The 14,008-nt window shown below is 47.3% G+C and overlaps 1 protein-coding gene across 2 annotated transcripts in view; it reads left to right on the forward strand.

Moving 5' to 3' along the window:
* The first annotated feature begins 2,114 nt into the window (after nt 1-2,114).
* Nucleotides 2,115-14,008, forward strand: part of Grb2 (growth factor receptor bound protein 2) — a 61,715-nt gene continuing 49,821 nt past the window's right edge. Inside the window, exons 1-2 of one of the 2 annotated variants that reach the window (XM_052197829.1) lie at nt 2,115-2,320; nt 10,910-11,112. In XM_052197829.1, coding sequence (XP_052053789.1) covers nt 11,035-11,112 — 78 coding nt within the window. In that variant the 5' untranslated portion in view covers nt 2,115-2,320; nt 10,910-11,034. Of the gene's footprint in view, nt 2,321-2,660; nt 2,808-10,909; nt 11,113-14,008 lie in introns of those variants that run through there. The other variant, XM_052197831.1, reaches the window with a different exon arrangement.

The following is a 14,008-nucleotide window of genomic DNA, read 5'->3' on the forward strand; positions in this document are numbered from 1 at the left end:
TAGTGCCATGAAGATGCTGGGAACAGAACCTCAGTCTTTTGAAGTGCTCTTAACCACCGAGCCATCGGTCTAGTTTTATGACCTCAAAAGTCTTAATCCTCAGAATCCTTAATGCCTCAGAACTCTTGGTGAAGGGCTAAGAGGTGGTGGGGCACAGGCGGTCTATCTTCTCACTGTCTGTATCTAAGAATGCAATGAAGACATTAGCTGTCCGGTGGAGTGGCTGTGACTCTGGTATCCGGGTGGTATATTGTCACTTCCTACAGATACCGACTCCCAAGCCTTCAAGGTTGTACATCACTTGACACTGAAACCTAAGATGAGCGTCACCTGGCTTCACAGCTCGCTCATCATTCAACCACCCAATGCCGCCCCCTCTTCTGTTAACTGGTCATTCTAATATGTAGGTCCCTGGCACTTAGGGCCAGAGCTCTTCTCTTTGAACCTAAGTAACTCTAGATTGCAAACTGCTGCAGTCAGTGACTGCATTTTTTGCTTTGAAAGGCACTTTCGATGCAAAGGATGTTCAGTAAACACTTGGCCAAAGAAAAATTCACTTTCCTTATTTTAGCGGACTCATTAGTGTAGCAGAGGCTTTGGTATTCTTAACTGTATTTCGTTGGCTTCTAGGGAACACATTAACATTGGCCGTGTTCTTGCTCTCCTCTAACTGGAAGAGCTTTTGGAACTGAGAGATACTTCTCCAAGCCTCATCTACCACTCCCCCATAACCCGCAGCCCCGCATAGGAATCTGTGCCATTCTGTTTGCCCGCTATGAGCTTACCCTGGCTCCTGGGCTGTGGAACTCCTACTCACCCTCCAGTGCTCAGGTCCAAATCACCTTCTTTGTTAAGTCTTCTATACAGTGGGCAGAGGAACAGAGTCAGCCTTTCTCTATCTTTTTGACTTCCTCAGCATTCCCCCTAAGAGCTGTGTGTAAGTGTTATAGTAGTGTGTGTGTGTGTGTGTGTGTGTGTGTGTGTGTGCGCGCCAGTGTGTGCATGAGGGTGTGTGCAGGTAAATTCTGGTGTTATCAGAGGCCAGCGGCACTAAATCTCCTGGAGCTGGCGTTACAGACAGTTGTGAGCCATCTGGTGTAGATGCTTCGAACAGAACTCAGGTCCTCTGGAAGAGCAGCAAAGGATTTTTGACCTCTGAGAGGTCTCTCCAGCCCAAGACATCACTTGTTTACTCTTCTGCTGCTTCTCTTTATTTATTTATTTAAATTAATTAATCTATTTTTATTTATTTATATGAGTACACTGTAGCTATCTTCAGACACACCAGGAGAGGGCATCAGATCCCATTTCAGATGAGGCACCATGTGGTTGCTGGGAATTGAACTCAGGACCTCTGGAAGAACAGTCGGTGCTCTTAGCCGCTGAGCCATCTCTCCAGCCCCTATTTTTTTTTATTTTATTTTATTTATTTATTTATTTATTTTTTGTATTTTGTTTTTTTCGAGACAGGGTTTCTCTGTGTAGCCCTGGCTGTCCTGGAACTCACGCTGTAGACCAGGCTGGCCTCGAACTCACCTGCCTCTGTCTGCCTCCCAGAGTGCTGGGATTACAGGTGTGTGCCACCAACGCCTGGCATGCTTCTCTCTTTTTTTTTAACCGCTTGAAGGCCAGGATTTCTGCTCTTCTTTCCAGCACAGTGCTTACCTACAGTAGGAGGTTCATTCGGTGAACAGAATAATCAGACAATTCATCGGACACTGCAGGTTGTACGAACCAGATCCCCAAACATTTCTAGAATTGGTCCTCTATTTGGGTTGAGCCATCCTGAGATCTCTCCCCACTCCTCGAGGCCTCTTTGCTTTCCTTTGGTAGAAAGGACGTGATCAGTGTGGAAAGCTCTGTTCCTCTAGAGCAGAGCCGTAATTCACTTGCTCCTGTATGTAGAGGGTTACAAGGGCCCAGGGGCGGAGCCGAGTCTGTGCCACCTGCTGCGGGCGAGCTGACGCATGCGCGAAGTCCCCTCTCTTCCCCCTCCTCCCCCCAGTTACCTGCGGGGCGGAGCGGAGGAGGAGCGCTTGCGCTCTGGGCCTTTTCCGCCGGGGAAAGTCTCGCGGGGGCGGGGCGCGGCGGGGCGGGGCCGCGTGGGGAAGTTCTCGCGGGACCCTGGCGAGGAGCGGAAGCTAGGTTGCTCTGCCGCTTCTGCGATCGGGCGGCTGTGGCGGCGGCGCGAGCGAGGCTGCGGCGGGGACGGCGGTCGGGGCAGCGGGCGCCGCAGTCGGGGAGCAGCGGTGAGGTTGGCGGCCGCGGGCGGCAGCGCGGAGCGGGCCGGGTCGGGTGACGGAGTGGACGGCGCGTCACGGTGAGTGCAGGAGAGCGGGCGGGAAGTGAGCGGGAGCTCCGTCGTCCCCGCGCCGCAGCGGGCAGATCGGGCCCGGTCTGCTCGGGGCTGTCGGGAGGGCCGCTCGCGGGCTGAGGGAGGCTCGGACCCGAGCGCAGCGGCTGCGCAGCCGTCTCCTCGTTTCCCCTTTTGGGGCGCTTCCTTCCTGGTGCCGGTCTTCCTCCCGCTCCGGGCAGAGACCCGGCTCGCCTGTGAGGTCTGGTGCGGCGGCCGTCCGGCTGGGCGCAGAGGAGCCGGAGCCGCCGACAGGCACCGGGTGCTGCTCTGAGTCAGGCTGCCTGAGCCCGGGAGGCGGGGGATTCGGTGCGGGCTGCTAACGTGGTGATTGATGCTCCTTTGACCTGCCAGGCAACCACGTCACCATTTCTTGGCATCTTGCGATTGAATTGTGTGCGGGAATCCACCGTGACTTAGAATGATTGTTACCGGGACCCGTCAACGGGTCTTGGTGAGAGTTGGAAGCTTCTTCTTTAGAAGTACTTGAGGGGGGAAAAAAAAAACTCGCGTGTGGGGAGGAGGAGTAGCAGCAGCTGATGGGAATGCTGGTAGGAAGGATTTTTGGGGAGAGAGCCCCGCTGGTTCATGGCCGCTTACAACCCTCTTAGGTCGTGTGGGTTTGTAAGAAAATGATTTTAGGCTGTTTTTAAAAGCTATGGCAGTGCAGATTGCCGGGGAGCCGAGGCGCGTTTAACGTCATCTTTTGGTGCTGCTGACACTCAAAAAGAGGCTAGAGAAATTCGCTCTCTCGGCTTCTTCACCTCTCTTTCACTTTGCTCTGCAGTTTTTGCCTTCTGTCCCCATTCTACTAGGGACACGAAGTGCATTTGTAACGCCAGTCATTGGCCTCTCCACCCCCTTCTAAAAAATAACTTACTTCCCCTTCTTGCAGTACCTCCGCTATAATTTTCAAGTTTCTGCCAGTTTGGTCACTCTTCATTTTCTCCGTCGTTCTAAGATTCCCCCTTTTTCTTTTGGAGGGAGATAACCTTCCCTGTTTGCATTCCTTTTAAACGTCCACTGTATTCTTCAGCCCTCCAGAAGGACTACTAGGGAGCCAAGGGGTAGTGGGGACGGTAGGGGGTGGCTAAGTTCTCCCCCTGGGAACTAGGAAACTCAAAGGACTGAATTCATTCCTAAGTAATCGATAGTACTACCAGATCACAAGTGAATTCTGCCTGTTTGCTTGTGTTATTTGTATTTTGGAGTTTTCTTCACAGACCATGCTTATGTGCCTAGTATTTTCCTCCTTTCTCCCTCCCGTTTCTTTTCTCTGTTAGTAAGGGAGATTGAGTCAGTCCAGGAGCTGAGAGACTCCTTTTTAAGTTTTTAGTGAGGTCAACTACTGTTAAGTGAGAAATCATATGTGCAGTTTGTGAAATAAGAGATTGAAATAGAAGAGAACTTTGGGTATTTGTGAATTAAAGCCCTAACTAATAATTTAGTCCTAATCAGGCTTTTTTGTTTGTTTGTTTTTGTCTTTGTTTTATTTTTTGGTTTTTTTTGGATTTGTTTTTTTTTCCGAGACAGGGTTTCTATTTATAGCCCTGCAGTCCTGGAACTCACTCTGTAGACCAGGCTGGCCTCGAACTCAGAAATCTGCCTGCTTCTGCCTCCCAGAGTGCTGGGATTACAGGCGTGTGCCAGCACTGCCCGGCTTCTAATCAGGCTTTTAAAAGTGATTTTTAATTTTTTTTACATGCTTGAGTGTATTTGCCTCCATTTTTATAATATATATTATATATATGTATATTTGCACCATGTGCATGCCTGGTGCCCTCAGATGCTAAAGGAGAACAAATACCCTTGAATAGGAGTTACAGAGGGTTGTGAGCAGCCATATGGGTGTCAGGAATTGAACCCAGGTCCTTTGGGAGAGCAGCCAGCACTCAGCCAGAATAGCTCAGCACTCAGCTTGAGCTCTATTCTCTCTGGCTCAATAGTTGGTTTTATGCACTGCTTACTGTGGTACTGAGGGATATTTTCATGATTTCCATTATGTCACATGTGTACAGCAGCCCTTATGGAGAGTTATAGAGTGTTAGACTTAGGAGACAGCAAGGCAGACCTGCCACTCTCCCGACAGGCACTCAGTAGCTTCCTGTTGATTGGCCACGGTTATTGAGATTTATTGTTCATAATTTTCATTTCATTCAGACATAGTGCATTATCTGGAATGCAAATTTTAAAATTTGTTTAGTGTTTCCTCATTTTAGCAGTGTTTCTTTTTCTTTTCTTTTCTTTTTTTTTTCAAGATAGTGTTTCTCTGTATAGTCCTGGCTGTCCTGGAACTCACTCTGTAGACCAGACTGGCCTCGAACTCAGAAATCCACCTGCCTCTGCCTCTGCCTCCCAAGTGCTGGGATTAAAGGTGTGCGCCACCACCACCCGGCTTTAGCAGTGATTCTTAAAATTAAGGTATGTATGAACATAACCTGCTAATTAAAAATTTTTTATCCAATTTTTTTTGAGACAGGGTCTTGATATATTGTCCAGGTTGGTCTCAAACTATATCTGTATTGATTTATTTTTGAGACAGGGTCAGGGTTTCTCTGTTTAGTCCTGGCTTTCCTGGAACTCTATCTGTAGACTAATTAGGCTGGCCTTAAACTCACAGAGATTTTCCTGCCTCTGCTTTCCAAGTGCTGGGATTGAAGGTGTGCACCACCATTAGCCCTGGTTTTGCCTTCAGTCGTCCTACTTCAGCCTTGCCTCAGTGCTTCTGCTGCTACTTGGTAGGGGACCCTGTCACCGTTAAGCAGCAGCAGAAGTCCACCAAGATTGCATAACAGGAACAAAACAACTCAAAATACTGCAGGAAGCCCCTAAAACTGACCAGATTCACTAGGCCAGACTAAGCAATGGAAGCTGAGTCCCTCCAAGTTGTGAAGAAGACTTTCAAACCAACAAAACTTCAAAGAACATTTGCAACCACGCCAAGTGCTTGGAAGAAGCAGAAACCAGCTGAGCTGCTTGGAAGAGGTTTAGGCCAGAGTCAGTTTGAAAAGACACTCTCCAACCTGTTGAGCTGCCTGCAGCCTGTGCGGTGAGCGCCAGATTTCCCAGCTTCTGTGAGCTGTCACTCAATCTGGAGTGGAATTTGGTTGATGCAGCTGTCTTTGAGTCATTTCTGCTCCTGTAAGCAACCCCTCGCCCACAATCTGTAACTCACTGCAGTACAACTTAGTGGTTCACCGAGTTGGGCTTTGGTGGGTTCCCTATCTGGGCTGAGTAGACCGGTGTGTTGTGTCTCTCCAGGAAAAGGTTGTCACACTACAAGCAGGCACCCAACAATAAATTAGTCCCTGAATTCGGTGGTTTAAAAATAGGTTTGCATACAAATACTTGGATTTAGTCTCCCTACCCTCCCCCGGCCCCTTGAGAAGAATTGAACTAGAACCCTATACACAATGGTCAAGCTCATATTCTACCATGATCCAGTTCCGCTAGATCCTAGTGCTGGGGTGTACACATGGTAGATGAACTCTGTACCACTGTGCTGTATGCCTCAAGCCAGTGCTCAGTTTTTTGGGGCTCAGTTTATTAGTTTATCTTCTATAACCTCATTATATATTGAGTGTGACCTTGAATTTCTGATCCTTTTGCTGTTACATCCTGAAGTGCCAGGATTGCAGATGTAAACCACCACACCCCATCGGGGATCAAAATTTGAGCTGTGTGCTTGTGAGGCCAGTGCTCCACCGACCCGGCAGCATAAGTAGTTCTCATGTATGTAAAGGAGCACAGGGGTGATTTAACTTTAAGACGTATCCGAGGGTCTGCTGCCACGGTGGTGTGAGGCCGAGTGCCCAGGAATGCTTTACCACTCTCCATGAAACTTGCCCCATAGCTTAGACTGAGCCTGACTCCGCTGCCGCAGAGGTGACAGGCATATGCCTTCACATCGTCAACCCAGGGCCTTCAGTGTGATAGGCAAGTGCTTTACCAGGAGTGTCATCAGCAACTCCAGGCTCAGTCCCAGTTTGTAGTTAGTAGGGTTGTGTATGTATCTGTCATAAGAGTTCTTCTGAGTTCATATATGTGGGTACCAGTTCTAGATTTACTGTCGCATGTAGACTTGCAGTTGAAAAGGACCCATGATACTAGTTAACATCTTAATCATCAAGGTAGTTTGTTAGCTAGGTGCCGTTAGCTTTATTTTCCATTTGAGGTGTTACTGGGATTTAGAAAATGTAAGTTTCTTCTCTGGCCTCACCTGTTCTTTGCAAATGCTAAAGAAATAGTTGAATACTGGGCATTATACCAAAGTATCTATAAGGCCTTTGGTTTGCGAACTCACTATAAATTCCTAGGGTTTCCATTGCTATAAAGAGACACTATGACCAAGGCAACTTTTATAAAGGACAACCTTAATTAGGCTGGCTTACAGGATCAGAGGTTCTGTCCATTATCATCATGGCAGGAAGCATGGCAGTGTCCAGGCAGATGTGGTGCTGGAGAAGGAGCTGAGAGTTCTACGTCTTCATCTGCAGGTAAATAGGAAAAGACTGGCTTCTAGGAGGCTAGGAGAAGGTTCTCAAGGCCCACCCCTAAAGAAAGTGACTTACTTTCTCCACTCTAACAAGGCCACACCTCTATTAGTGCCACTCCCTGGGCCAAGGAGATTCAAACCACCACAGGAAAAATAGTAAGGGTACTACACAGAAAGTAATAGTATTTTGTTATATACTAGTAGAGAGAACAATTGTCCTTCCACCCCCCCTTCAGACAGGGTTTCTCTGTTTAGCCCTGGCTCTCCTGGAACTCACTCTGTAGACCAGACTGGCCTCGAACTCAGAAATCCACCTGCCTCTGCCTCCCAAGTGCTGGGATTAAAGGCGTGAGCCACCACTGCCAGGCAAGAGAACAATTGTTAACACACATTCATGTGTTATATTAGGTTACACAAATTGGATGAAGAGCTAGGATTATATCATTGTCTTTGAAAAGCAGGAATCAATAAAACTCAAAAAACTCTCATTATCAAAATACCATGTAGCAGAATGCCACACATTTTATGTCAATCACATTTTATGTGCTGAGATAGACACCTGCAGCACAACTGTACAGCAGTAGAAAATCCACGGGATCAGGCATGGCGTGAGGCTTAGTACATACCCTGTTTGCCAAGTGCTTAAGAGCTCTAGAGTGGGTCCCTGCACTAGTTTTTAAGAGGGTGTGGTGATACAAGCCTGTAATCCCAGCACTAGGAAGTCATCCTGTGCTACATAGAGTTGGAAACCAGCCTGGGCTACAAGAGATGCTATCTCAACACAAACATAGGCAAGGTAGTTTTCAGTATCTGTCACCACATTCAACTCATTCGCAGCAGTTATCACTAAGCCCTGTGAGTTATACCTAGCACCTGAAAAGATAAGACCCGGGAGGTCTTGTCGACCTGAATTTAGGGCCAGCACAAGCCACAGTAAGTTTGTCTTAAATGCCAAAACTCACATGTCTAAACCTGTGAAAGTTTAAACTGTTTAAGTAATCAGTCACATGCAGAAAATCAAAGCAGAGGCTATTGAGATAGATCAGCAAGTAAGAGTGCTTGCTGCCAAGCCTGGTGACCTGAGAGTTCTGTCCCTGGAACCTACTTGGTGGGAATTGAGAACTGACCGTTGGGCGGTAGTGGCGCATGCCTTTGATCCCAGCACTTGGGAGGCAGAGGCGGGCAAATTTCTGAGTTCAAGGGCCAGCCTGGTCTACAGAGTGAGTTCCAGGACAGGCAGGGCTATACAGAGAAACCCTGTCGTGGGGGGGGGGGGGGAGGGAAAGATAAAAGATAACTGCCCAAAACTTTCTTCTGACTTCCACATGTAGGTAGGTATACGTGTGCAAACACACAAATAGATAAATGTGAGAAAGTTAAATCAATACTTCCATGTATGTAGCATATAAAAATTAGCATTTCACTTAGAAAACCCGAATGTATTAGATTATCCATAACAAAGGAATTCCAATCTTCCATTAAAGATGGCGACAAAAATCCTACACTATGCACAACGTTATTAAAGGAAGAATCTGAAGATAAATGTGTGTGCCATGATTTTTCAGGCGCATGCACACTCCGTCTGACTGAGCTAGGGCATATTCTTTCCCACTGAGCTGTTACTCCAGCTCCTATACAGTCGACAGCACTGTACTCCTTAAGAAGGTGAAGTGGCAGGGCGCGCTAACAGTACATCAGAGCATCTCTGAACTGTGTAGCACATATGTAAAGTCTAAGACAAGAGTTTTAATTGTTGAAGTGATAGGGATTATATCTGAAAAGTTGCCTAAAGGACTACATTGTAAGATTTATTCTTATTTAAGTTCTCACATTCTCATTCTTTATCTCCCTCTCCCCTCTTCTCTCTTCCACTCTCTTCCTCTCTCTATGGAACTAGGCCAGCGTAGCTTAATGTAGAGCCTTCTTGGTGTGGGAAGACAGGAGAAATAGCTCCCATTCAAATATTCTATCTGTTGCACCTATAATACTGAGTAAGCCTTTTAAACAAGACCCAGTGTTCTAACTAGAAAGGTGTGTTAATAGCTACCTTCTAAGATACATGAGCATTAAATCATATAGGCACATCACACACACATATATGGCACTCTTTCCAGGTGTGTGTGTGTGTGAGAGAGAGAGAGAGAGAGAGAGAGAGAGAGAGAGAGAGAGAGAGACTGGAAATTTAAAAAAAAGCAAAGCTATCAGGACTGGGGAGATGTAGGAGGTTAAGAGCATTCATTAATTCTCCCAGGAGACCTGTGTGTAGATCTGCATTTATGTAAGACATCTTATGGGCACCTTTAATTTTAGCTGCAGGGGATCTGACAGCCTCTCTGGCCTCCTAGGGCACTGGGCATCAATCACTCAAGGCACCCAGATAGAGTTGAGGTTTTTAGAAAATTGTAGATATCAAAAATAACTACAGAAAATATATTGGGAATTTAAGGGTACTGGGGTGTACCTTTTTTGTATTTGATACTTTTATACTTGCTAGGGTTTTTTTTTTTTTTTCGTTTCTTCTCTTGAGAGTTGGCACCCATAGAATAGCCAAGGGATGACCCTGAAGAGCAAGCCAGAGTCCTCAGACTTTGCTAGAGGACCTCCTCCCAGGCGCTCTTGTTCCCTCGGCAGCACTCACACCACCGGTCTGAATATTCCTGGGTTTGCTGTTGGTGGTTATGTTTGACTAATGCCCCAGATGTTTGCTTTAGAACAAGAATAATAGTCACCCAGGCCCTCAAATGAGCTGCTAATGTGGTGGTAATTATCCAAGAAAGGTGTCACTGGAAATAATCTGCTCCCATTCTGCCGGGCCCTTGGTGTCGTGTCTACCTTTGTTTAGTTTGTTTGAGAACTGTGTCTGCAAACAGGAACGGGCTTCATTTTCCCTTAGGTCTACAGAGGTGAAGCTCATGATCACTCTGTCCCAGGTCATTGTCACTGGAATCACTGTGGAGGAGTGTCAGTTGTCCACCTACTGCTTACGTGGTTAGGACTCTCCTGACTGAGGAAAGCAGTTGTGTGAAGGGAACATGAAGAGGCTGGGGTCGACCATTCAGCACTAGCCTGTATTTACCTGTCCCCAGAGAAGATATTTGGGGGAGACTTGATAGTGTGTACTTGTCTCAGCACTCCAGGGGCGATCCAGGAGGATCACCTCAAATTCTGGACCAATCTGGTGTACTTATAAAGAGTTCCAGGCCAGCTGAAACTACATTGTAAAACCCACCGCACCTCCAGATTCGCAGAAACAGATTCTTTTTAAATATAAATGAGAACTTCAGCCATGCTGGATAAAAATAAGGTAGAGGCAGGCTATTCCTGGGTGTTAAACCCAGGCCATCTATTTGAAGGACTGGGCAGACCCCAGGTGTGTGGGTATCTTGTGCAAGAGTGAATTTCTACCACCACCCCCTCCAGCACAGAGCGCTGAAGCTGTCTTTCTCTGTGACCAGATGACAAGTCTGACATGAACAGAGCTAGTGCTCGTTGTATCACAGTCAGTGGAATCGGAAAGTTTCTCCGCTTGCTCTCATCACTTTATGGGAACGGATCAAGGTTTAATTTCAATAGAGTAGAGCTTCTCGAGACCCTAGTCCTACGTGGTTTCTGACAGGATATGGGGGCATCTTGGTTCTCAGGAGACCAGCCGGTGGCGAGGGATGGGAGGGACGGGGTGGCCCCACCTCCAAGGGGCCTGCTGTTAAGTGGGCTGAAGGAACTGCCTTGGGTGGGGGAGACGTGTGAAGGGCTGCTGGAGGAAAGGCTTAGACTGAAGACTGAAGGAGGCTCTTGCCGGTTCCTGAGTTTACTGCCTGCGGGAAGGAAGAGGAAGTGTATTCTGGCATAGCTTAGGCAGCTCTTGCTATTGGCTGCTGGACCTGTCAGTCGCCCCGGCCTGAGGTTGAAAAGAGGAAGGAGAGCCGTTGCCTGGAAGGAAGGAGGAGGGGGCTGAGCTCTACGGAGCCAGGGGGCGTGGGGGCTGGGAGTGTAGGCCAATTGGCAGGGCGGGGCTGCCTTCTATCTGGCCACTTCTCTTAATCATCACTCTTCTGATCCAGGGTGGCATTGTGTGTCCCAGTGTGCAAGAATAGCCCCAGAAGAGGAAAGGCTGAGCCCAGAGCTCTTCAGAGGGAAGATTCCCTTCCCCCTGCTTCAGGCTGCTGAGCACTGAGCGGCGCTCAGAATGGAAGCCATCGCCAAATATGACTTCAAAGCTACTGCTGACGATGAGCTGAGCTTCAAGAGGGGGGACATCCTTAAGGTAAGCTCGCTCGTGTGCTTGCTTCTCGGGCTTGGCTGCCTTCCCTCACCGTGCCAACACACAAAGCAGCTGTGTTGTTCTTTTGTCAGTGCACACTTTCAGCATTTGTCACCAGGTCTGATTGGATAGCTTGCAGTAGATACTGTGTGGATTATTAAATGTGACAGAAGAGAGTCGCTGTGCTGTGTCGTCCTAACTGCCTTTGTGTGAATGTCTGGGTTTGTTTTTGTTTTTGATTCAGGAAAAGTCAAAGGAAAGGGGTTTGAGTGACAGGCTTAGCCATGTGAAATTGCATTAAAAATAAAAACATGCATAAAAATAAATAAAAATCCTAAATGTGAAATTTTTAGTGTAAGAGTATTCCTCTGGTCTTAAAACTGCATAGTCAGAAGAATCTGCATTTCATGGTAGGATCCTACTGGGTTAGAGGCTGCTTAGAAAGATTGGGAGTATTTGCCTAAACTCACTGAAGAGTTCAGCATCTTATTTCTGAAAAAAAAACAAACAAACAATGGAATTCTACATCCTAGTGTTTAACCTGCCCTTATACACATCAGATTTTGACTTTCTTTAGAGGAGCTTGAGCAATCCCTGCACATTAAAATCTAACTGCATAAAGAATTGATCTTGTTTAGAAGCAGTCACCTCACAGTTTGCAGCTTATTGAGCCGTGCTCTGACGTGAGCGTCAGCGGCCCACCTGCACACGGCCATTTCCCCAGTTGGCTGGGGCAGGTCGCCCTTCTGGACAGCAGTTTCCTCTATAGGGGTGAGTCTTGTCTAAGCATGTGAATTTGAGCGAATGTCTCTGTGCTGTTCTTCCCTCGAAGCCTCGGTCCACATTGTCGGGATTCAACAGCTGCCTTACTGCCACCCCTGAGTGATGCTCTTCTGCTTATGGGGGAGACAGCGAAAAAGCAGGATTCAGGAAGAAGTATAAAGACTCACATAGCCTAGCGATAGTTAACATTTGCCCTCAGTGCTCAAAGTGAGGGAGTGTTGCGTGATAAAGCTTTTCCAGGAGCTGCAGCACACAGCCACTCAGCCCAGATAGGGAGCTCACAGCAGACTGAAGTATGGACAAGCTAAAGTTCAACTCAGTGAGCCAGTGGGTTTTATTGGAGTGAGTTACAGGAATGTGGGTGAGGGGTTACTTACAGGAGCAGAAATGACTCAAAGACAGCTGTGTCATCAGGTCCCACCCCAGCATGGGTGACAGCTCACAACAGCTGGAGCTCACTGCACAGCCCGCAGGCAGCTCAACAGGTTGGAGAGTGTCTTTTTAAAGTGACTCTGGCCTAAACCTCCTCTAGGCAACTGGTCTGGACTCAGTCTTCTCACAGCTCTTCTTCCTTGAGTCTTTTCTTGACAGCTCAGCTCTGAGAAGGAGACATTGATGAGCTTTTATTACTTAATTTGCCAGGGAGGCCCTTGTGCATCTGGTTAGTTTCAGGGACTTCCTGCAGCTATTTTGAGTTGTTTACCTTCCTGCCTAAAGAGCTTCCCTGATGGATGGGATGTTTCAATCTCAGAGGAGCATTTCGTAGATTTCCCACACCAGTCAACGGGCTCTGAAATGAGGGACCTTGGCTCCGAAGTTCACCTGTGATGTGGCTGCTGCAGTCACCCCCGTGCCTAAGAAATGTCAGTTGAATGCCACAGAAGGTTGTGCTGGAGGGCCACTCCCAGACTAGAAGACTTGGTGGTGACACAAAACTCTTTGAGAGTCGGACAGAAGAGAAGCAGACCTGACTTTACAGCACCGATGTCCTATGTGTGCCTCATAGAGCAGAACTTAGAGGGACCGTTGGCCATCGGTGCAGAGGTCTTTGGTTACTGTGCTGTCTCATAATGAGGTTGCCTACTCAGGCAGGAGGCAACTGCAGCCTGTACAAAAGCTCTTTAGAGCCAGTTCTTGTTGATTTGGGGTTTTTTGTTTGTTTGTTTTGATTTTGGTTTTTTGAGACATGGTCTCTCTGTAACCCAGGACTGCTTAAAACTCACTATATAGTCCAAGATTATAGGTGAGACCCACCATGCCTGACACTGTTTGTCTTACTTAAATACATAAAGGCCCCATTTAACTTATTCTAGTAACTTGAACTTGTAGGGCTGACAGTTTATATTCTTGTTAATGTATCCTATTGCCTGTTAACACTGGATCAACAAATTAAAACAAAACCAGGGACTCTAAGCAACAGCACTCCCTGATGACTGTCTAAAAAAGATTAAAAACTAGGGCTGGAGAGATGGCTCTGCTCTTAGAGTATGGCCTGCTCTTCCTAATGGCCAGAGTTTGATTCCCAGTACCGATGTTGGGTGGCTCACAGCTCTAGAGGAAGCAGCACCCTCTTTTGGCCTTAGTTTCTGAGCTGCCTCTACACCTATATGATGGGGCAGCCCTCAGCCCTCACAGGGCCAGAAAACACTAAACTTCTCTGTATAGCTCTGGCTGTCCTGGAACTCACTCTGTAGACCAGACTGGCCTCGAACTCAGAAATCCACCTGCCTCTGCCTCCCAGAGTGCTGGGATTATAGGCGTGCGCCACCACCACCCAGCCAGATCTCTTCAGTTTTAATTTTCATTTCTCTGATGGCTGGTGAGGTTGAATAATATTTGTTCATATTTTTATTGACCATTTGGGGTTTGTTCCTGTTGTCTATTGAGAGCTCACTGCTTGTTTCATTGGTCCATTTGTTGACCAGGAGACTTGTTTACTTTTTGCAACTTATTTTTGCTTTTGTGTGTAGGTATAAGAAAAGGCCTCATTCTGGGATCTAGCTTGGCCTGGACCTCATGGTATAGTGCGGATAGTCTGAACTTGAGGTTTTCCTCTTGAGTTAGCCTTCTGGGTACTGGATTACAGTTGTGAAGAACCTAGATGTGAGCTGTGCTG

The sequence above is a fragment of the Apodemus sylvaticus genome, chromosome 10, assembly GCF_947179515.1.
Source record: "Apodemus sylvaticus chromosome 10, mApoSyl1.1, whole genome shotgun sequence".
Taxonomy (NCBI): domain Eukaryota; kingdom Metazoa; phylum Chordata; class Mammalia; order Rodentia; family Muridae; genus Apodemus; species Apodemus sylvaticus.